This window comes from Aspergillus tanneri, assembly GCF_003426965.1.
Source record: "Aspergillus tanneri strain NIH1004 chromosome Unknown AapTan_2_pilon_pilon_pilon, whole genome shotgun sequence".
In the NCBI taxonomy this organism is placed as follows: domain Eukaryota; kingdom Fungi; phylum Ascomycota; class Eurotiomycetes; order Eurotiales; family Aspergillaceae; genus Aspergillus; species Aspergillus tanneri.
Genome location: NW_022984629.1, coordinates 936,992 through 960,551, shown reverse-complemented (window position 1 = coordinate 960,551; position 23,560 = coordinate 936,992). Strand labels below are relative to the sequence as shown.

General features: G+C 47.8%; 6 protein-coding genes across 6 annotated transcripts; 3 read left to right on the top strand and 3 right to left on the bottom strand.

Annotated features, from left to right (window-relative positions):
• Positions 1–1,947: 1,947 nt before the first annotated feature.
• ATNIH1004_000286 (PHD finger domain protein) lies at positions 1,948–4,272 on the top strand (the record flags this gene model as incomplete). Its single annotated transcript, XM_033565008.1, has 1 exon — positions 1,948–4,272. One exon carries the CDS (start codon positions 1,948–1,950, stop codon positions 4,270–4,272), a length of 2,325 nt encoding a protein of 774 aa, XP_033430765.1.
• A 697-nt stretch (positions 4,273–4,969) lies between these two features.
• On the top strand, positions 4,970–6,197 carry ATNIH1004_000285 (sideroflexin family transporter; the record flags this gene model as incomplete). The annotated part of the gene is made up of 4 exons (XM_033565007.1): positions 4,970–5,073; positions 5,161–5,294; positions 5,359–5,453; positions 5,517–6,197. 4 exons carry the CDS (start codon positions 4,970–4,972, stop codon positions 6,195–6,197), a joined length of 1,014 nt encoding a protein of 337 aa, XP_033430764.1.
• A 4,572-nt stretch (positions 6,198–10,769) lies between these two features.
• Positions 10,770–12,243, bottom strand: ATNIH1004_000284 (uncharacterized protein; the record flags this gene model as incomplete). Its single annotated transcript, XM_033565006.1, has 7 exons — positions 10,770–10,918; positions 10,983–11,065; positions 11,110–11,316; positions 11,348–11,565; positions 11,628–11,810; positions 11,861–12,137; positions 12,218–12,243. The coding sequence occupies 7 exons, from the start codon at positions 12,241–12,243 to the stop codon at positions 10,770–10,772; spliced, it is 1,143 nt and encodes a 380-aa protein (XP_033430763.1).
• A 939-nt stretch (positions 12,244–13,182) lies between these two features.
• KNS1 (putative protein kinase (Lkh1)) lies at positions 13,183–15,498 on the bottom strand (the record flags this gene model as incomplete). Its single annotated transcript, XM_033565005.1, has 6 exons — positions 13,183–13,380; positions 13,443–13,530; positions 13,601–14,063; positions 14,124–14,471; positions 14,526–14,604; positions 14,668–15,498. 6 exons carry the CDS (start codon positions 15,496–15,498, stop codon positions 13,183–13,185), a joined length of 2,007 nt encoding a protein of 668 aa, XP_033430762.1.
• A 2,296-nt stretch (positions 15,499–17,794) lies between these two features.
• Positions 17,795–19,560, bottom strand: ATNIH1004_000282 (uncharacterized protein; the record flags this gene model as incomplete). Its single annotated transcript, XM_033565004.1, has 2 exons — positions 17,795–18,444; positions 18,501–19,560. The coding sequence occupies 2 exons, from the start codon at positions 19,558–19,560 to the stop codon at positions 17,795–17,797; spliced, it is 1,710 nt and encodes a 569-aa protein (XP_033430761.1).
• Positions 19,561–20,220: 660 nt separating this feature from the next.
• ysh1 (cleavage polyadenylation factor subunit YSH1) lies at positions 20,221–23,317 on the top strand (the record flags this gene model as incomplete). Its single annotated transcript, XM_033565003.1, has 5 exons — positions 20,221–20,373; positions 20,435–20,532; positions 20,858–22,001; positions 22,055–22,709; positions 22,767–23,317. The coding sequence occupies 5 exons, from the start codon at positions 20,221–20,223 to the stop codon at positions 23,315–23,317; spliced, it is 2,601 nt and encodes an 866-aa protein (XP_033430760.1).
• Between the last annotated feature and the right edge of the window lie 243 nt (positions 23,318–23,560).

Here is a 23,560-nt window from a genome sequence, read left to right as displayed (position 1 = left end):
TCGGGGACAGACACAGTAAGAGAAACCCCAGGAAGAGATTAAACCAAGGCTGGTGATTTGCTAATCCAGTTGCTGCAGGGCAGTCTCGTTGCTCGTCAAATCCGGCCTAGATCGACGGTCTTGTAAGGAGTCTTTATCCTATTCGAACTTTATGCGGTTTTCTCATTCTATCTAGGGAGCCGTAGACTCACTTCCTTTATTTACATCCGGCAATGAACCTGTTAAGCCCCGGGAGGGAAAACCGACGAGGAGACGGGCTGCAACCAAGGGTCAGCCAACAAATAGATCGTGCTACTAGAGATGACGATGGAGACAGGTGATCCACAGAAATGGGCCGCTGTTCCTTGTCCTGGAGTAACTGATGCTCGGGGGAATATACCGATGAACGGAGTATTAGATGCATTTTATGGATAATTAACTAATCGATCAGTAAGTGATCAGTCAACTTCCATGGGGAACTGAAACGGCGAAGCTCAAAATCTTTAGTTTCTACTTTGAGTTGGTGGTACTTGTACTCCATCTTTTGTATCTTGGCGTCATTTTGGTACAGTTCTTACATAATATATCGGATCAAAAACTAGTTAACCTAATTAACTACTGTAACTACTTACCTAGTGTTATTAAGTTTAGTATGTACACAGTAGATACTGAACGGAGTATGTAGTGTATGAAAATGGACAGAATTCGATTAATCCCTTGTCAACTTTGCGATATTTTTCTTCTCAATTTCTTGTAGCTGCCTAGACATTAGGATATTATCGCTCGACCATTGTCCCTTGGTCTGTCAAGTAGAATGTTGTTCTATTCGTTTATGCCCTGGGTACTTGATTTGTCTCCACCAAAACGAGGCACCAACCTTAAGGTGGAAGTGGACGATGATCGGGCTAAGGCTTCTGATTTGATTAATAGCACGCCTGTTTTCTGGTAAATTATTCTTGCTATGTGCTATTTTTACAGCAGACCCAGATCTTGCTCAAATTTCAATTTTTTTTTTTTTTTTTTACTTACATCCGCTGATCCACTGATTGGGAGCTATTAATTTTTTTTTTTTTTAAAAAAAAACAGTCAAATCATTACTAAATTACAAACAGAGGAAAAGGAAAACACAAAAAAACCCCCCTCCTGCACCACTTTTTAACCTCAGCAGAACTCTTCTCCTTCCTTTTCTCTGTCAGCCTTTCTTTGAATTTGCCTCTTCGGTCAAAGGAAGAATAAAGGAACTCAAACTCGTCGACACTAAACGCATTCCTCCGCCTCTCCCTTTGTTCAGGAGAGCTCCGTTGGAACCTTCCTGCCAACCTTTGATCCCTCGATCACTTTCTGGCACCTCCCTCCCACGCCTTTCTCTCCCTCGAAACACAACCCTTTCTCATGACCTTTCTGGTCTTCTAAATAGTAATACTATAGGACTATGCACTGAACTTTTATTTCTTCTTGGACTTTTTTTTTTTTTTTTTTTTTTCTTTCCTTCAGGGGTTCAATCGCTTAAATCGGTCTCTCTGCCTATCCTCTTGGACTTCAATGAAACCTGTGGAGGCGCTGTACATTCATCGGCTCATCGATCCGCATCGGACCCCTCCCCTCGAACATTCCTGACGGCTCCCAAGTATCTGGACGTGCTCCCACTAGAGAGGGTTGCCTGGCAGCTTGCGTTGAATGGTTGCTAGGATCATACCGTTGCTGACATGAGTTGGGATCATCCTGTCCACAGGTATGTTGGTCAATCTAGTAGATTCCTATCTCGCCTAGCCCAGGCGGAGTTGGTTTCTACAAAGCTTTGCCTTCGAAGCCCCTACTTGATACCGCTCAAGTTTTCAATTTACCTGTCTCGTTTTCACTTATGCTTCAGTCCGTGCTTATTCTTTTAATTGATCGAATCTGGCAATTGACCTGGTTTATGCTTGGTCTCCTCCGTGTTTGAAGATGATACTGACAGAGCCATCTATCATGCTTAGCTTCAGCTATCCGAACGTTGAACCTCAGACCCCAACGAGGACTCCTCCCGCAGCAGTTTTTGGCGATTCTGCCCTTCAAACCCCCAAACTTGAATCCAGCTTTTTTGACCCTCGAGTCACTTGGGATACCTCGGATCCATATGCCTCGAGTCCAGAGTTCCTTAGAACCCCTCAAAAGTTTGGCTTAAATACACGGTCAAACAGTAACTTGCGCTTGCCCGACACAAGCTCAGACCGAGTCGGAGGGCAAGAAGTCCCAGACTTGAGCGGTGCAAAGGTATTGGATCAACAGACTAATACAGCAAAACGCATCTATTCGTCAAAACCAAATGAGAATCTGGGAGAAGATGGCCCTCGGACTGTGGATTCTGCCAAGTCCGCTGCTTCAATGCAGACTCCTCCGCCGAGCAGCGCTTCGAGAAGAAAGGTGACAGAGTTTCAAGGCCTCGGTGGTACGGGTCGACGGCTATCAGCTTCTAGTGTCGTTGGTGATCACCTAGAGACACCTAGTCGACTGATGGGTGCATCTCCCCGCCTATTCGGAGATCTTCAAACTTCCCCAGACCCTTTCCAGCTGGCGTCGATTGATCCGTCTGCATCGCCTCTCTTTCCCCAACGAGGGTTGTTCTGGGACCATGATCCTGAGCACCAAAGTGGCAGAACGACCTCGTCAGAGAACAATGCCAACCTGTTTCATTCCACCCCTCCAGCTGCATTCCATGCCAATCAAAATTTTATGCACGACTCTCATGTTCCCCAGTTACCCTCGATCGAGGGCAACTTGGAGCTCCCGGAGCTCAACAACAATGTGTATGGCCTCTCTTCCGCCACGGATGCAGCCCTTTTCCCTGCCCCTTTCTCGACCTCACCCCGACTCCCGATGGCGAAAGCAGAGGACCCTGCCATGTTTCTAAGCTCCCCTGCCCGACGATTCGGTGGCCCTCAACCAACTCCGGATAAGCAACTGTTTTCAAGACCGACTCGACAACCATACCACCACCAGACAGAAGAATCCAAACGAGAAGAACTTCGTCGTGCTCAAAGCGTGAATTGTCATCTTCCTGGATATGACGAATGTGATGATGATGATTACACCCCTCGACAAGCACGGCCCACCCTGACTCGCAGTCTAACCCACAGTGCGGTGACATCCTCATATCGTCCGGGACTGACTGGCCTAATGGCTTCCGCCAAGGGGATCCGAAAAAGTCCGTCTAAGGGACGGTCGTCTCCGACCAAACCTCTACGTCAACCATTGCCGCGGACTAGCTCAACAAGTGTTTCTGGCTTTCCCAGGCGTTCCCAATCTGTGGTTCTGAAAATTGGCAAAGACGGTCGAGCGAAGGCGGAAATGCAGACCGTTGCCGAGACTTCAACAGGCTTGACAGATCCTGTCATGGGAATGGAATTGGACGGTTCTACGACCGAAAGTGAGTATGATTCGACAGAGTTTTCGGAATATCCGATGGTACCCAACCGAAACCCTTCTTTTACCTTCTCCGACGTCGGTAGACCTATGCTGGCCCGCAGCGACTCCGGTTCCCGACCTCAGTCAAAGGGTTCGTACACATCCACTGCGGCTTCATCCCACTCGGGCCGGATGTCTCCTTGGAGAGGCGTATCTCGTGGAAGTGTTCGGAGACCACAATGCAGGCCAGGCGCCGAGGAATGGAAACAAACGCCTAAACGGCAGTCGATGATTAATTACGACCTATCATACCGCAGCGCCAGTTCTATTCCAGGACCCCTTGCCGACCCTGAAGAAGATAGTGGTGATGCACAGCATGCTCTGCGGAAGGTGCTACAGGAGAGAGGCCGGATTCCCAGACCTCATACCGTAGGCTACGGTCCGCGGGCCAACCGACCCTCACGATCTTTGGCTCACCTTCGGTCATCCCCACCACGGTTTGGTATTGAGCTTGATCTTAACACCCGAGACGCTAATACATCGCCCACGACCATGACGGATCCCGACCTGGCCACACCGAGCACCGACCGATATAGCAATCCCAGCAATGGCACTCGGTGCATTTGTAACTCTATGGATAATGGTGGCCACTTGATGATTCAATGGTATGGCTGGCCCCCTAGCTATTTGCATGACCGATATCGATCTGACCCAAGCGACAGTGAATCATGCAGCCACTGGCTACACACCAAATGTGTCGGGCTGGAGCGAGCCAACCTGCCGTCGGTGTATGTCTGTATGTTCTGTGCACAGACGCCCACTCGTCGGAATCGAGTTCGAGCTCCTCTAAGTGGTGTTGGGCATGCACCGACGTCACCTTTGGCACACAAGTCTTACAGATTCCGATGATAAGTTACAATGTGCACACTGGGCACCATGAGAACTCAGAAATGTAGCTGCTCCTGCCACTTGTGCATAGATAATGACTACGACATGCCGGGTTTTGCTTCCTACATCCAGTCTGGGGAAGTAGAGATCCTTTCACTCATTCTGTTTCCTTCATGTCCCTTTTCTTTTACCTCTACATGGTTTTCCTTTGTTTGTGCAATATTCTCTAGACATACCCCTTCGACTGTTTTGAAATATGCATTTATGTACCTAGCGAGTGCAGGAGGGTTATATTGTGCATCACTAGTGTGATAGCCCGCGCTGCGGCATCATATCTTAATTATTGAAGTAGCTGGCAGGGCAAAGAAGCCCACTTGTTACCTATTGATAAACTTGCATATCTGCATTTAATTTAGATCTGGTATTTGATATTATTCCTTGCGCCGTCCGGCTACAGTGGCTACAATTGTGCGCCATCGCTGACAAGGCGGTGAAGATCCTGTTCGGACAATCAGGAATTGGCGGCCTCCAATTGGCGGACCAAAAGTCTTATCAGCTCACCGCCTCCGATAGCACGTGTGGTTCCTGTGATTGATTTTCGCTTTGTGTCGGCGGTCTTTCTGCCTTTCCCCTGGCGTTTCTGGAGCAGTGTCGCACCGACGTACCCCCTCCTCTCTTTCCCTCTCCCCTCCCCCTCTAGACCTTATTCCCTCTCTCTATGTCCGCTTCACTCCCCGGGAATCGGGATCTGCCTCCCTCCCAATATGACCTGAATACATATTGGGGCCGCGTTCGCCATGCGGCAGATCTCGCCGACCCAAGGTGAGTCAGTTTGTCTTAGGAAGGCACAGCCGGCTGTGCTCTACTATGAGAACTTTGAGGATGAGAAAGCTAACGATATCTCTGTAGAATGATGTTTGTTTCTCCTTCAGGTCTGGAGCAGGCTAAAAGCCTCGTTTCCTTATACAAGCAGAGCCATGTCCCCGCGATGACGCCCGACTTGTGGCACGCGAAAAAGGTGGTAGATTCCACCTTACATCCAGGTGTGTTCCGCAAATAGTTCTATAATTTCTACTATGATGAGGATTGACAAGTATATTTGAACAGATACGGGCGAACCCGTCTTCCTTCCTTTCCGCATGTCATGCTACGTTCTTACGAACCTGGTGGTAACAGCTGGTATGCTTACCCCAGGCTTGCAGGTATGGACTCGGCCATTTCCGGTATTGAAGGAGAAATATAAATAACTGATTACCCGGGTGTAGGCCACCGGTACGCTCATGTGGCAGATTGCCAATCAATCGCTGAACGTCGCCATTAACAACGCCAACGCCAACAAGTCCACCCCTCTGTCCGTCTCCCAGATGGCCAAATCGTACTTGATGGCCGTGTCCGCGTCGTGCTCGGTTGCACTGGGTCTGAATGCCCTCGTCCCGCGCTTGAAGAGCGTGTCGCCGAACACGAGGCTCATTCTGGGCCGCCTGGTTCCTTTCGCCGCTGTGGCTAGCGCCAGTGCCCTCAACGTGTTCCTGATGCGTGGCGAAGAAATTCGTCAGGGCATTGATGTATATCCTGTCCTGTCAGAGGAGGAGAAGAAGAAGCGCGAGGAAACTGGTGAACCGGTGCAGAGTCTCGGCAAGAGCAAAAAGGCAGCAACCCTGGCAGTTGGTGAAACGGCCATCAGCCGTGTTCTCAACGCCACGCCTATCATGGTCGTACCCCCCTTGGTTCTGGTTCAGCTAGAGAAGACAGCTTGGTTGAAGGCGCGGCCGCGCATGATCCTCCCCCTGAACCTGGGCCTGATTCTTGGGACCTCATTATTTGCGCTGCCATTGGCCTTGGGAGCATTTCCACAGCGACAGGCCATTAGCGCGCAATCTCTCGAGGAGGAGTTCTGGAAACGGGGAGGTAAGGATGGGAAGGTGGAGTTCAACCGAGGAATTTAAAAAGGGTCGTTGTTTTGTTATTGTCTCGTATGTTGGAGACCGAAGGGAGTTATTGATTGTATTGTACATACTTAGACTTGTCAGGTTTAATGGATCGGGCAAGATCTAAAGAAAAGGTTTGTTTAAGATAGATCTAGACTTAGATTACAAGTTACACAAATTCAATGCTACTAAATTATTAAGAAGCAGTTACGAAGCATCGTAATCGAACCACCTTTACACAAAGAAAGAGGTGAGCAGATTAGAATAGCCAACCAATTATTTCAAACGACTTAACGCGAATGGCCCAAAAATGTCGACCGGGAGTAAGCTCGAGTTCCAACATATCGACGCATCCATACGGAATGAATGACTCACAATCCTAGCTAGATATGGACTAACATTGTATTTCCCTTAATCCATAACTATAAGGTCCCTGCATCCCCCCATCCTGAACCCCTGTCCCAGAATCTTACCAAAAGAGAAAAAAAAAAAAAAAAAAAAAAAAAAAAAAAAAAAAAAAAAAAAAAAAAAAAAAGATATCCACATTCCCGCAGCCGTTCCAAACAGCCGGTTATCAATCATCCCGATGCGGGCAGAAGTCCAGGCCCAAGATGTATTCGAGATTCGTGGCCGAGAAGATGCTATGAAATATAGGTAGGTAGTTAGTTAGTACTTCCATCATAAATCAAACCAATCCATCCCTATCGATCATGGCATATGTACTAATTATATATGAAGGTATCAAACACGCTCCTGATGCAGACCTCGAATCTACCCGGGCGTGACTCGCCCGCTTCAATCACTTCGAGAACCCGGATCTTCTTACTCTTGATACGATGTCGCCAATTAGATATGCTATTCTGGAACTCTATCCCAGGTAGATAACTTCTCTCTACATCCATAGCAGGAGTAGGGATAGGAGTAGGGACAGGATGGAAGTACTCAGCACCGTACTAGTCACTTGATGCTAAGCATATTGCAGTGGCGAGGGCTCCTAAGCAAAATCATCGACAGGGCAGGCATTCTCCTTGCCCGGTCGTATATCCCAGACACAGATCCATCCTTGCTATGTTGGAAATCGGGTACGGATTCCATCCCAATGTGTGGGGGAAGGGGTATGTGACTGAGACGGTGAAGGGGTGTAACCGCATGTGGGAGAAGGAAGGGTTAGGGAAGCAACGATGTTGAGGCTGCGATGGATAGTGAGAATGAGGCCAGTATGAGGGTGTTGGAGAAGTTTGGATTTGAAGTCACTGGGGCGTTTTTGGGTGACTTTGGGAGGAAAATTTGGAGTTTGAATATCGTGAAGTAGTATAATTCTATGGGTATAGGTCCGGAGATGCTTGCGTCACATATACGTACATCGCATATATCTAATGTGAGAGTTTATCTGGCGCTGTTGCATGTTTAGAACATGACTTGTAGTTGTGTTCACGGTTCTATACCAGATATACATGATGTATGTTGGCGTTTAAAAATGGGAAGAGCTTTATGTACTGGCCAAAACTCTGCAGAGCAGCCAGGAGGGATTGATTTGGGGCCGATAGTTAATTAGTGACTAGTTAACTAATCGATACTCGCATTGATATACTTAATCATATGGCTTATTTGGCCTGATCCAGTTGTTGCCGATCAACTGTCCTCTTTTCTAGGTAGCTCTTAGTTTCGTCAGCTTCCTCATCTCCGCCGTTAGTTTCCATCTCTATTCTCGCCATAGCTGGCCATGGTTATCTATTTTTTTTTTCTTCTGCTGGGCTAGTCAATCCATCGCTGTCATTATGAACAAGTGGAAGTACAGACTATAGATTGCTTCACCGATTGTACAAAGAATGGCAATATTGTATCTTCCCCAAACAGAGTTAGATACGACTGTAGCCGATTCCGTTGATAGCCGTGGAATGGCCAATTCCGTCAAACATGTTCAAGTCTCTCTCTTGAAATTCGATGAGATTTATGAGGAAGTTTCCTCGTGAATATTTTGATAGAGATGAGCAGAGCTGAGCAGGGTGTAGATCCGTAGCCAGAAGCTAATAAATGAGGAGTATAACACTGTGCCCAAAACATGTAAGCCTCTCAAGGCATTGATGCCGGTGACAGGCCTACTTGATACTTGCTTAGGAGCGATGTGTACTATGTTTATAGACTGCGGTGCTTAGGTAATGGATAGAGTGGCCGCAAGGTGCTAGGAGTGTTACTGGGAGGAACATACCTGAATGGAAACGAATGTTATCAGGAGAAGTTGGGCCTAGCCGCTCGTTCAAGCCTCTTCCTGGGATGTACGGAGTATATTATAGCAATTGGCTCGGGATGTGGCGCTCATGGACAGCACATTTGAGCGTCTATGCGGGGGACATATTTAGCGGGTTTTTCCTTCCATTCATAGAGTTGCCCCTGTTGAAAAAGCTCCCAGGCCTATAGCAGTTATCGTCGTCAGCTATAAGAGTATTACTTTGATATAGCATTCGTAAAACGGCGAGATATTCTGAAAGGAATGGCTTATGCTCGAACTCCCACGTTCCAGATGCCAACTTTCTGGACCCAGGCCATTTGCACTAGAACCTCAGGCGCCCGGCATATGTATGGTTGTATGTCCCCACAATAAGTACTTGACCCAAAGCGAGCTTCACCAAAATCGCATAAAATAGGACGGCAATATTGCTTTGGAATTCCAAGTTTAGGAGAAGAAGAGATCACCCGCTCTCCAGCAATTTTCGGGGGCTAGGATTAGATATCTTGTCCTTCTCAAAATCAGCTAAGATTAAGCTACCTTCAACACTAAGCGTAATAATCTTTTCTTGTATACCTAGTACAGATCAATTCAGAAGAAGACTTTGGGATGACGACAGGGTCAACATACCAGTATGGACCACGTAAGCTTGTGTGGACGAAATCAAGTGCAGGAAGGATATGTATCAAAGTTGGTTTAAATAGCTCTTTAGGAAGAACTTTGGCTTTGGCTCGATTTTGAATATCAAAAAGGCTCATGCCCAAACCAGGATGGACAAGACACGGATAGAGACCTTCAGGAGAACTGATTTGAAAGCCATCCAGCTCTGTAAGGACAAGAAGAGCACAAGTATGCTTTGTTTTGACGCCATTGAGGTGCTTGTAGACTTGCATTTCTCTCAGTCCTTTAGTAAAATCATGTTCGCACACCCTTAATGTGACGTAAACTTGTAGCCTAATATAAACTAACACTCGCTACAAATGCTTTCCCAAGGCTGAATAAACTTACTGTGCATCACTGCAAAGCCATACAGTAGAATATGCCCCAAAGCTCAATTTTCCAATCACTTTGTATCTCGATGGAAAAACTTCAATGTTTACAGGGTAGAAACGACCTTGCGTGTGCCATAGAAGCGTTTCATCGACCTTGTTGTTTGGATCGAGAAAAGAGCATTGGCTTGAGAAAAGTGCCGTACTGGCAAAGCATGGCGTCAAGAAAAGGGAAGTCTAGGCATTCGGCGGACAGATGGAACAACATTGCCATAGTGTGCAGATTGTTGAAGAATAGAGATAGGAAAAATATGACCTCCTCGTGGTTGCAGCTGAGTCGGGGTCCATCTTTTGGTAGCGCAAGTGAATCAGAAAGCTTGAGTGGCTTGTGTACACGTCTCGACTTACATATTGATTTGTTTAGATACACAAATTACTCTATAAATATAAATATTAGTAGAACAATATATATAACTATCTAGTATGTATTATGTAGAGCACATGCGGACTGGAAACTGGCTATATTCTGTGCACATGCTTTAGTACCGTATTCCAACCTATATACTCCATTAAATATTAAGACGGAATCTCTTCTGTAAGCTTCGGAGAGTGCTGAATGGCTGTCGTTCAATACCTTCTGTAGGCTTCACAAAAGGATTTAAAGGCAACGCTAAAACAGCAAACTCCAAAGGCTCAGATTTGGTTGTACCATCGCAAGAACCACAAGAAGAATTACAAGACTGTATTATGGCGAAATTCGGCCGAAATGATGATATATAGTCATAAACTAATGAGAAGGGCTGTTGTGAGGAAGGCTCTCGAACCCCGGCTTGCCATTTTGCAGAATACTATCAAGTGCATTTATTTATATACAATACATTGAGATACTTTAAATAGTATTTTTTTTTTTTTTTTTCCCGGAGAAAATACTCAGATATATTTAAAATACAGTAAACCGTACATTGTGTTATATATTGCAATTTGTTAGCATATCCCACTCGACTAAATACTAATTAATTAGCACTTCGTCTGGATTGATATTCAGTACTATTTGCTACTACTACTCAAAAGCTTGAAAATCTGAAGTATATATTAACTCTAGCCTCTTTACTAATTCTAGGATGCCTTAGGCCCTCCAGTATTATAGCTGCTGAGGTATTAATAACGTAAATGTCTATTTATAACTATAGGATACAGGCGTGTCCCGCTCGCCCAGGAATCACGTTCTATATTTATATATATATAGATTGATTTAGCCACATCCTTCCCTATTTAAGAACTTAGGAGCCGTCAGTTATCGGATTCTTAGACCTCAAACTTGTACCTTGCATCGGTATTCGACATATGCAGATCTACATAGACAATACGATGAGCTCATATTAGAGGAGGCTTTCGGCACGGAATGATCGACTCGAATCTCTCCGCCAACTCAAGAAGCTGCTTATCTTGCCATGGCCTCCCCATCAGTTCGTGGCCAATGTGGACTTCCAGTGGAGCAGTAAACGTCGGGGGACTGAACCCAGCTGTTTATATTAGACTAAGAAACGCTCCAAGCCAGCTGGACAGTAGATACTCAGAAATACTCACCCGGTATATAAATAGCGGGCATCCTGTCAAAGCTGCCAAAATCCCATTTCGGCCGGGTTGAACCATCGACTTCACCGATGCAACTAGCTGTCATTGACGCGGATATACAATAACAGAGAGCCCGTACCCTTGAAAACACGGGGTGGCGGATGTCTTAAGGGCCTTGATCTTGCCTATCCTGGCACGGTACTCTGAGCCGGTGGTCATATATTCTCCGCCTTGCAGCGTCATCCAGAAGACCGGAGTCATTGCTTCCGCGAGGTATTCCCCACTAGCAGCAATGGACAATAAAATCTGATGCGCAGTGGATGAAATAGTAGAGGATTGCAGGAAACTATTGCAAGCGCCGTCCGAAACTCATATACCTGCGTGTCTGCCTTTGAGCGTAGCAGAGCAGAGCAATTTCCCGGTCAGGATGGTGAGGCAGCGGGATGAATTGGACGTTCAAATTAGCAGAGGTGACTTTGTTCATTGATAGCTCGATAGTCTTGATGACAATTTCGTCGGACTCACCGTCCTTGCTATCGGCCCCGCGACGTCCTGTGTCATTGACAACGGCATGATCCCTCTTTTGGAGACTTGTCTGTACGTCGGCCGAAACTCTGTGGCTGCACACGCCGATGCCGGTGACTGCAACGAGTTTACCGTATCCCCACCACATCCAATAAGACCTAAGTTGGCTGCTGCCGTGCCGCCTGATGAGCTACTAGGTGTGCGGTTGTAGGGGTTCAAGGACTGGCCGCCGAGTGAAGAGACAGTGACACCCTCGAGTGAGAGTTCATGTAGATTCGCCTTAGCCAACATAGTGGCTCCAGCGGAGAGGATCTTCTGGACGATGAAGGCGTCGGTGGTGGAATACGTGACCAAATGACAGGGACTCCGTGGAGTGGAAGGAGGTGCTCCATGATGCTTGTATCCTTTTGGTAGGCTTCGTGGATTGTATTGAGGTTCACCGTGACGGGAGCCCGCAGGGTGGGATCGTAGTAAGCAATGCGAGATAAGCAAGCAGAAATAGCCTGCACGCAGGTGGTGCGGCCATGACGGAGAGCGACGTGATAGTCGGAAATAGTGAGCTCCATAAAGGAAGAGATATTGGGAAGGATGGAGGTGGAGCAGCCGAGAATTTGATACCGTTGTAGTGGCCGTCGTTCGACACTAAAGGGCGCACACAATGCAATCAGTATAATGTTAATATTCGGGGAAATCCCTGCACTCATACACGCATACACCCGTACCCAGGCGTATATGTGCAGATATTCATCCCTCTAAATCGGCTCCTATACAGTTTATATATTTCTTGTCAAGGTATATGCAGCCGGACTCGACATCATCATATTCGAGCTTCGATATTGATTGTCACAGAAACGGTCATCTCTGGGATCGATAATTCTCTGCATGTCCTGATGCTTGATGGGTTCATCACCTACAAAAGGGTGACGCAAGAAACAACGAGGTATATAATTCGCACTAATCCGGACCACCCAGTATGACTCCAGGCCCTAGAAGTGGTTTTACCACGGCAGGAATGAAATGCAGTATAAGACAAGATAAACTAGGCAGATATGCAAATAGAAACGTCTCAAAAATATCACCAGCGCTCCCATAATAAAAGATGATAAGATCCGAGTATGTAAAGATGAACCGCACCAATGGCAGTCAGAACGAGAAAAATGTAGAAGATGAGTAAGAAACCGTAAGAGAATCCGACATGCCACAACAGACCAACTCGGGACAATAAGGGTCGACGAATCCCCGAAAGAGAAGGAGTCACTCTGTAGTCAATGGCCCACTATTTCAATCAATGTCCTGTCCTCCTTTTCTGGGGTTGCTTTTAACAACTTGCTTTGTAGCCATTTTGTCGATTATGTGCATGCGGCACCAAACGAATACCCTAGAAATGCATCAAACTCCGTACACCTTGCCCGTTAAGGGCATTCGACTCCAGTTCGCAGGGGACTTTATCGCCCCCATTATTACAAATCCCACCGTCATCATATGGCAACGCATATTATTGCCATCTTGATGCATATTATCCAAGAGAACAACTCATTCTATCGTAACTGTGTCTGATCCATACATGGATATTCGGCAGCCATCGAGGCAAATGGGTCCGACGACCAAGAGATATAGAGAATCAGAGATCGTGAAACGAGTAAGGACAAATATAATCGTTATGCCTTCCAAGGTCAGGCAAGGCACATCAGCGACGTTGGGTGTTGCGCTGCAACTGTTCCCCGATCCGCAGGGCTTCCGTGCCATCATCGACCAGAGATTCCTTGAACCAGGGATGCTTAAGAGCTTCCTTGGCTGTGATGCGGCTTTTTGGGTCATAAACAAAGATGCGTTGTAAAAGGTCTAGGAATAGCTGGTGGAATTTGTTATTGGTAGGAATAAATTCCTGTCGATTGACGTTAGCGGTCACGTTATGCTCGGTGATATAGAGGAATTCAATGGACGCACTGTCAGCTGCTTCATCGCTCTCACATACTTCCGCGATGCACGTGTAGTTTCCTCGTTAGGATAGTCAAGTCGGTTCCGGATAAAATACCTAGGTTGTCGGTCAGCATACGTGACAAGGAAGAGAAGCTGGATAAAACAAAAACGCTCCAGTGACATACTTGGCTGACTGGTTTTGGCTCCCACTTCGACCACCCTGCATCACCTGCCTCACGAGTCGGGTATCAATCCTGTCCCCAATGACAGCTTCCATCATTGCAAGATGCTCAAGATTATCATGGGTTTGGAAAAGTGCATCGCCGGTGAAAAACTCGACGAGGATGCAGCCGATACTCCAAATATCACAGGGAAAACTCCAGCCAAGATTTAATATAATCTCTGGCGCCCGATAATGTCGGGTGGATACGACGGACGAGTGATACTCATCATCGAAAGTAGCCGAGCCAAAATCGATCAAGCGGATTTCACTGTCCAAAAGCACACGTCTCTGACGTGCACTCCGAGAGATGGCATGAGAAGAGGATGGAATGGTCCGGTTGTACGTAAATGTTTGATACGCATTGTTGACGAGAAGGATATTCTCAGGCTTCAGGTCGGTGTGGATGAGGTTAAGATCGTGGAGGACTGAGCAGGATCAGTATTAGCCCGCAACCTTTGGGTCTGTACATCTCTGAAACCACTCACAGGCAACACTAGTGAAAAGCTGTCGGGCAAAATTTTGAATCTGACTGCTTGGGAAGGGAACGAAGCCGTTGCCTTTCAAGAAATCAAAGACACTTTGCCCCAACAGATCAGTGACGATGCAAATATGACTGCGGTAGTCGAAACAGTCCCGCAGATGGATGCACTTGTTCCGGTTCTGTTTATCATTCGATGCCAGAGTTGATAGCACCCGGAGTTCAATCCGGGACGCATCACGGTATTTCTGGATAGATCGGATGATCTTCACTGCGCAGCGAGTCTTGCGATGTTTATCATACGCTTCCACTACCTTTCCAAATGTTCCTTGTCCTAGGAGCTTGATGATTGTGTCTTTTAAGATGTGAGCGTTATTTTCCAACGTAATATATGCCCTAGGCCACTTACATCGGTCTGTTAATTGAGTATTCGGATTCACAATATAATGCCCATCATCGTCGTCAAATTTCTCGGATCTGCTGGAATACTGTGGAATGGTGAGGAAATGGCTCCGTAGCCCACAGAAGTTTCAGGAGTCATATACACTTACATCCCGAACAACCGGCACCGGCACGTCCTTGGCTTTGATAGGTGGCTTGGGAGGGGGGATGTAGCTCAAAAACGCATCCCCAGCGTTTTCCAACTCCCGTCGTTTCTGCTCATCGCGAACAGTCTTGCGGGTCGTCACCCGCTTCCTCTTCTGACCAACGTTGGCATCTTCGTAAAAGATGCCATTGCTGGCACCCGAACTGCCCTGGGAGAGGGAGGTGGGCGCAGTGGTATGTAGGGACGCTGTCCGGTCTGTTGAGAGCGAGGCGGCCGATGAATCATCACCGTAATGATGAGGGTTGATTGAGTATGAGGGACGGTCATAGTATCCTACGTCGTAGGCTGTTTCGATTCCCGTGCGCCGTTTCTTACCCGCAGGGTGAGGCACATTGCCGTTGGAGACCGTCACGGCCGAGGACGTCGCATAGCCACGAGAGGAGCCCTTGGCTTGCTCTGGCGGAGGAGTGTCATCAATGACAATAACCTCCTTTGGAATGCCATTCTTGTAAAACTCGCCCCAGTCCGGTTTTTTCCGCCTCCCATTCTGTGCCGATGTCACCGTGGCGACATCGTTGTGGATCGAAGACATTGTCGTCGTCGTCATCGTAGCAGTCGTCGCTGTGGCTGCGACCTTCGGAGATTGAGCGTAGGGAAGAGTAGCGGTTGAAGAGTTGACGGCGTAAGGATAAGCGGCGGTGGCCAGGCGAGAGGTTCCTGCGGCAGACGTGGTCGGATACGATACATTTGGTTGGTAGGTTTGATGATGGGGGTAACCGTAGTGTTGTTGGTGATGGGTAGGATGGGTCGCCGTGGCCGTTGAAGGTGTCGACATGATGAATCGAGATACCTATCCGGTTGGAGGACCGCAGAAGGAGAGAGGGAGGGAGGGAGGGAGAGAGAGTAAAGAGTGCGGAGAGAGAAGGCTTAACGTCAGTCGGATCGCAGGAGGCCGTCGGATCATCAATCAATCGATCTACTGAAAGAGACAGGGGACTCGAGGTACCAGGCCGCAAACCTGGGAATTCTCGTGTTGGCCCCGGTCGATTAGGAAGAAACAAACGGAATTCACGACCAGGAGAGAGAAGGAGAAAAATACAAGGGCAAAATAAGGACTCGAACAAAAAAATTCAAAAAGGAAAAGGAGACGGGGAAGAGGGAAGGAAAGTTCAGGCGTGGGGATAACAATAACGACAGGCAGTCAGAAACAGTCGGTCGGAAGGACAGTACGGTAGGATTTCAGGTATGTCTCATTTGCTTTGAACAGATAGTAATGACCGCACCATTGAGTTGGAAGGCGAACATGGAGAGGAGGAGCAGGAGGCGGCGGCGAGAAACGACAACCAATTCCGAGTACTTGGTTCGCGGAGGGTTTTTGGGACCGAGGAAAAGAAAGCGAGAAAAGTTTCCCGAAGATAGAGGGAAGGGGATGCGACAGGCGATTGGAAAGAATGGATCACGTAGCGATAAAACCGAAGCAATTGATCTCAGGGTGATTGGATTCGACGAGACTCCGTCTAGAATGACGCTCGCTCGTGGAGGGTTCGGTTACGACGACAACCTACAAGGACCGCACAATTTCGTCGGGGTGGCCCTGCCAATAATAATGCACGAGAACGGACGAGATGGGATGGGGTTTATTCTCTACGACGATCCAGGACTCTCTACTGCGTATAGTCCTTTGTCTAACTTACCAAGAAGCCAAGGGCATGGCTAAATAATAAAAATAAGATGACTGACTGCTCCCTGGTTTCCGTTCGCGCGCCGATCGCAAGGCTCATCGAATAACTAATTAATCCAGCTCCGGGGGCAAAACAACGGAGGAATGGGTGGAAAGGAGTCTAGGTCGGGTTTAATTCCACTGTGTGAATGGACCCGGGGTGGTTTCACCTAGGCTTCATTCTGACTCTTCTTCTGACCATCTTTATTTTATTTTATTTTTATCATTTTCCTTAATCCCTAATTTTGGGAGGTGAAAATGAAATTTCAATGTAATTCGGGCCCTTCCCCGCGGATGAGGATTCCATAGCAAACCACACTGTGGCAAAGTCTGAAGCGTAGAAGGCTCTCGTCGTCCACCGGACCATGTCATCCATTCCAGAATCAGTTCGATTCCTTACAGGCAGTCTGTAGTAGCACACATCATCCACATACATACATACCACGGACATACAAGGCGCATACGGGGAACATCCAGCAGAAAGTGCCTCCTCCCCGGCAATCCATACATGCTCCGTACATTGTACCGATACTCCACTTATTGTCTCTTGTCAGGCCCAATCAACGCCGTGGAACCCCTCCGCTTCTACCTGTGGTTCTCCCCTTGACTTTCCTGCCCACTGACATCATCAGAGCCCTTAACGTCTCGCTGCGTGTAGAATAGGATCATGTCTTTCCACCCATCTCTGTCCTATCTTCGCAGGGGTTCTATTTGACATCACAGACATGGGAGGCTAGATTTTTGTTTGTGCAGGTCGGTTGATTGGCGCCTATAGCAATTAGGGTTGCGTTTGGTGATACAGTGGCTCTGCGCGTCTGGCGCGTAAATCCTGCCGTACATTAATCTCGGGGACTAGCCTGACATGGTTAGTGTCGATGACTACGGCTACGTTGTCAGACTTAGTTGTTACCCATTCCCTGTTGGAATTACTATATTCCGTACACTCTGCATCTACCTACCTACATGAATGGATCGATGGAGATGCAAACGGAGAGCAATAATGCACAACATTGGTCAAGGTTTAAATTTCCTTCCTTACCTCACATAATGGGTATAAGTAAGGTTAAAAATGGACTTTCTCGGCAGAAAGCACTCCCCAGGTCCCACACATCCCACATTCATTAAAAAAAAAAAAAAAAAAAAAAAAGATGGCAATAAACAGAAAGAAAAGTAAAATTGGAACCAGGATGAACAGTAGATGAATGCAGTTGTCCCCAACCTGATTTGAAAAAATGCTTGCAGTATTAATAAAAAGAACATTCACGAAGTGAAGCTCAAGGAGTACCAGAGAGACCGCAACGCCAATGACCACGGTCCTGCGCAGTAACCGTGTGGGAATGGAAAGACCCGACCTACTTACTCTTCAAGTAGCAGGTGATAGGTTGAAAGAAAAAGCTGGGACTAATCCGCTTTAGTCGGCTCGGTCCTCCTTAATATCTTTGGAATAGGCTTTTTGCACATGTCGGGTGCCTCTTCCGTCAAGCTCCAGCATAAATAATATGTCCCGAACCTGGACTCCTGCCCCTATTTCCCTGTCCTCCCGCCACGTCCCTAGTCGTTTGGTGGGAATAGCTGCGGGTTCCCCTGGGCGCCCAACCTTGTCAGAGCTAGCACTGGGAGTGGCTGTATTGACACGAGATGGAGTGGAAAAGCCACTGCCCGTAGGCGGTTCTCGTTTCAGCCATGAATATGACTTTTTCGTTCCAAACATGCGTCCAGTTATCATGCTGTTTGTGGCAAGCCGCGCTGTTTCCACGGACTGCTGGTGTTGTTGGGCCTCGCTTGCTTTGGCGTCTATGAGCTTCTTGGCTTCCTTTTTGGAGAGCCCTCTCCTATCAATATTTGGAGCTCTCTCGCTGGCTGTCGGCGTAGAGGGACTGGAACCAGGAATATCGACTAACTCTGACCTGCCGGCACCGCCCTCTCCCAAAATAGCGCTGGCACTACGCTTGGCACGCTTCGCAGCACGGCTTTCTTCGCCAGAGTTGTCCTTGTCCATAAGTATGCGGCACTTTTCCGGAAGAGACCTTGCGGTCTGCTGTTCGGTTGATGAGTGGGGTCCTGCGTTAAATTTGTCAGCGTGGTATCCAAAATTAGCCACGGAAGCATCAGCATACTTTTGAGAGGAGTCTCTGGACTTCCTTTACTCCCGTTAGTAACGTTGGAGGCCAAGTCATTCCATTCTACAGGGACATTTCCATGCGAGTGTTCGCGACGGCTTCTTGCAAGCGACGAAGAGTAGTCAATCACGGCCCTCAATCTTTCCTCACAAGAGATCGACATCAGATTCAGTATATCCACTAATGGGGCCCCCTCCTGATTAAGGATTGTCTGGCCAGTGCGCACAATAGATGAACCATCAGGCCCTGTGACTTCGATCGGTTGCGGACGACCAGGAACTGGATGGAACAAGCCTTCCGCGGGTATGCGGACACCCAGCTCAAACCCACGCCTCTGTAGTTTTTGCTCCAGTACCTTTGTAAACAGGAATGGCTCCTGTAAGTGATATTGTGCACGGCGGGCTGCTTCGCTATCTTCCCGGCTTGGTTCATTTGAATCTTTGAAAGGAGGAGGTGGCTGCGATGATGGTTTGGTGCTAAAGGATTCCTGGGTTGCTGGTGGTTTGAACGGAGAGGGTTCGCTGAAGCTGGGCTGTGATGACACCGTTCCAGCTGTGGAGGCTTGAGAGGTGAACGAAGTATTTACAGGAGGCTGTGGCTGTTGCTGAGGAGGTAGTGGTGGTTGCTGCTGGTGAGGTCGAGGTGCTTGCTGAGCCTGCACTCCAGGGCCGGAATAGCTGCTGGTGAGAAATGCTTCTTCCTCCCTAACATCAATACCAGATGAGGCCAAAACATCGGTAAGTTCTGCAGCATCCGTCGCCTTTTCAACGGGTCGAGAAGGAGGGCCCATCGTTCCAGGAGGTGGGGGTTGAGATGCAGGCGTCTGCACCATTCCGTTCACATTCATTCCATTGACTGGAGTAGCTGGTTGGCTTTGCGGAAGTTGTAGAGTGCCAAAACTCGGCGAGGCGTAGGGTGATTGTGGAAGAGGAGAGAGGCGTCGTTTGGGAGGTGGAGGAACGCCACCTCCATTCACTGGCGAAGGGGCCCCCGGCGAGGGTGAGGACCCAGGCGGGGAGAAAGACTGAGAAAACTGCTGTGGTTGGGTCTGCGCCATGGTGGTCGAATTTCTTTATGATTATGATCAGATTCTGTCAAGCTTGCCGGGACAAGGGTGCCGGCGCGTGAACTGTAAAATGGAGCGGATTGCTCGAACCGCCGCCACCACTAGTGTAATCATCTCAAAACATTGCTTTTGGCATAATATCAGAATCTGACTCCACTAGGGATGCCCTAGCGATCGAAAGTCGTGTGCGCAGTGAATGGACTGGGGTTTACCTTATAATTTCACAGATGGAAAGGGAGCTTTTCGACGAGGTTTGCTTGAGATCACCCGAGGTCACGTGTTGATTAAGTAAGTCACCGATGTTGTAACTAACTGCCTTTCTTTCATCCCAGCACTGTTGTTGCAATCAGCCTGAGGATAACTATGAACGGGTAACATCTGTCGGACTGCTACTTAGGGTGTTTCCCCAAGGTCCTCGATCTTTGAATTGAGCTATATACGGGTTATTCAGTTTACTGTGCTCTGTATCTACCATGGCCTGCCGAAATCGTGCAAATTGAGATGCGCAAGAAATAGGATCACACCGCGCACGATTTACTTCCGTACCACTTATTCGAACACTGCCGATCAGATTTGTGATTTTGCAGGAGCTTTGACGATTGGGACTGTACCCAGTTTGCGCCTTTGTATTTTATCTAATTATTTTTCAATATGGCGACAAAGCGAAAGGCGTCGGCCTTGACTGCCGCTGTTGACGAAGAGCCGGTCGATCCGTCAGACGAGGTGGCTTTTTACTGCCTGGGGGGTGGAAATGAAGTCGGTCGCTCATGTCACATCATCCAGTATAAAGGAAAGACAGTCATGGTGCGCAATTCAGCTCTAGTTTTTGCTCTCTTCGAATAGCTCTGACCAAATCTGCTTTTAGCTTGACGCTGGCATGCATCCTGCGAAAGAAGGGTTCTCTGCACTTCCATTCTTTGACGAGTTTGACTTGAGCACGGTTGATATTTTGTTGATCAGTCAGTATGTTGGATACCCCTCCCTTTCGTTTTCCATCATCTACATTCGTCTATGGTCGTCTCTTGGTTCCGAACGAGTCTCGGGGTTTTGAGACATGAAGACCAATACTTAGCTCTGTTGTTTCTCGTGGATTGGGTTTCAGAGACACGGAACCCTTTGCTATCCATGTATACCAGAAAACGCAATGCAATGCATACTAGTTATATATCTTGTGTTCTGTCGCAGTATCTCTAGTTGCATTGGTCTCACGTCTCAATTCCCGCCAACTCCTCTTTGTTCAATATCCTCCATTTAAGCAGACAGCTAACATGCCCTCTCTACTATCTAGCTTTCACGTCGACCATTCCTCTGCGCTGCCTTACGTTCTCAGCAAGACAAATTTCAAAGGACGAGTTTTCATGACACACGCGACGAAAGCCATATACAAGTGGCTTATCCAGGACAATGTACGAGTCAGCAATACCGCCTCGTCTTCAGATCAGCGCACTACCCTGTACACGGAACATGATCATCTTTCTACGCTTCCACTGATCGAAACAATTGATTTCAACACAACCCATACTATCAACAGTATACGCATTACTCCATTCCCCGCTGGCCACGTCCTTGGTGCTGCCATGTTCTTGGTTTCGATAGCTGGTCTGAACATTCTTTTCACAGGAGACTATTCCCGGGAGGAAGACCGACATCTTATCCCAGCTGAGGTTCCGAAAGGCATAAAGATTGATGTGCTGATCACAGAGTCAACGTTTGGAATTTCGTCAAACCCACCACGCTTGGAGCGGGAGGCGGCTCTCATGAAATCAATAACGGGAGTGCTGAATCGTGGCGGCAGAGTCTTAATGCCGGTATTTGCCCTTGGCCGAGCCCAAGAGCTACTGCTTATTTTGGATGAATACTGGGAGACACACCCTGAACTACAAAAGGTGCCCATTTATTACATTGGAAATACCGCACGAAGATGCATGGTGGTATACCAGACTTATATCGGTGCGATGAATGATAATATCAAGCGACTCTTCCGACAACGTATGGCAGAAGCGGAAGCCAGTGGCGATAAAAGTGTCAGTGTAGGCCCTTGGGACTTCAAATATGTCAGAAGCTTGCGAAGTCTTGAACGCTTCGATGATGTAGGGGGATGTGTTATGTTGGCTTCACCTGGTATGCTTCAGACCGGAACCAGCAGGGAACTGCTGGAGCGGTGGGCTCCAAATGAGCGTAATGGAGTTGTCATGACAGGTTACAGCGTTGAGGGTACTATGGCAAAGCAGCTCTTAAACGAACCCGAACAAATTCCTGCGGTAATGTCACGAGCAGCAGCTGGCCCGGCGAGGAGAGCAGTTGCTGGCACCGACGAGGAGCAAAAAGTGATGATACCGAGAAGGTGTACTGTTGACGAAGTCAGCTTTGCTGCTCATGTGGATGGAGTCGAGAATCGCAACTTTATCGAGGAAGTCGCTGCGCCTGTTGTGGTATGTAGCGCTTGCATTTTACCCAATATACCCAGTTACTAATTTTTCAGTAGATCCTTGTGCACGGCGAAAAGCACCAAATGATGCGACTGAAGTCTAAACTACTCAGCCTTAATGCAGACAAGACTGTGAAAGTAAAGGTCTACACACCAGCAAATTGTGACGAAGTTCGAATCCCATTCAAAAAGGACAAAATCGCGAAAGTCGTGGGCAAACTGGCCCAAATTGCCCCTTCCTCTAATGAAGATGACAGTAGCCTCATGTCGGGTGTCCTTGTTCAGAATGGATTTGACCTATCATTGATGGCGCCGGATGACCTTCGCGAGTATGCTGGTTTAACGACAACAACCATAACGTGCAAGCAACATATAACTCTCAGCTCTGCAAGTATGGACTTGATCAAGTGGGCACTAGAGGGCACCTTTGGTGCCATAGAAGAAATTGGTAGCCAGAAAGACAATAGAAAGGAAGACTCAATGGATGACAGCCGTGAGGATAAACAACAGCTAAAAGAAGAGCCTGCTGATGAAGAGATCCCAATTGAAGAGAAAAAGAGTTATCTTGTTATGGGATGTGTGATTATACGTTATCACCCTCGCACTCGTGAAGTCGAGCTCGAGTGGGAAGGGAATATGATGAATGATGGGGTCGCTGACGCCGTAATGGCAGTACTCCTCACTGTTGAGAGTTGTCCTGCGTCCGTGAAGCGTAAGCTGGCACCCTTTGTCTCTTTTCTAACTGCTACATGCTAACTGTGCCTATCAGAATCTGCCAAGCAAGGCCATAATCACCGCCATCACAATAGCGATTTGGTACTCCCCAACCCTCACTCCCACGTCGGACCAGAGGAGCGTTTCGCCCGTCTTTTGATGATGCTTGAAGCTCAATTTGGTTCAAATATATCCCCTGTTGAACGTCCACGTCTACCAAATCGACCTTCTAACGGCGTTGCCAAAAATGAAACTGATTCCGGAGAGAAAACGGCGGAAGTAAAAGAGGATGAAGATGATGAGGAAATTGCGGAAGCCGAAGCTGCCGAGCTTGCTCGTCTCCAGGCTTTGGGAATTCCAGTCCCTGGGCTAGAAATTAAAGTCGACAAACATGTGGCGCGTGTGTGGCTGGAGTACCTTGAGGTCGAGTGCGCAAATGCCGTTATGAGGGACAGGGTTCGCGTGGTGATCGAGCGAGCCGTGGAAACAGTCGCAAGCATGTGGACAGAGAGCCCCCCTTCGGCTATTCTGACGAATGGAGACGCAACCGAGTACGCACAAGAGGCACCGGTCCCTAAGGGTACGGAGATTGATGCCAAGGCATGATGTGCTTATTCAGTTACTGTATATTTAACAAATAGTTAACTTATCATTGGGGATTACTAAGGCTGGCATTCTGGGTCCACAAGCGGAGATTGTTTAGTTACGTTCAGCAGTACAACAAATGGATATGAATCTGACAAACGGCGGCGCTTTCTCTAATTTCATTGCATAGTTAAATTCGCCTATAATGTATGATGTGCTGTAAATCACACTTAAGTTGCTGTTTAAATACTCTTCATAACTGCC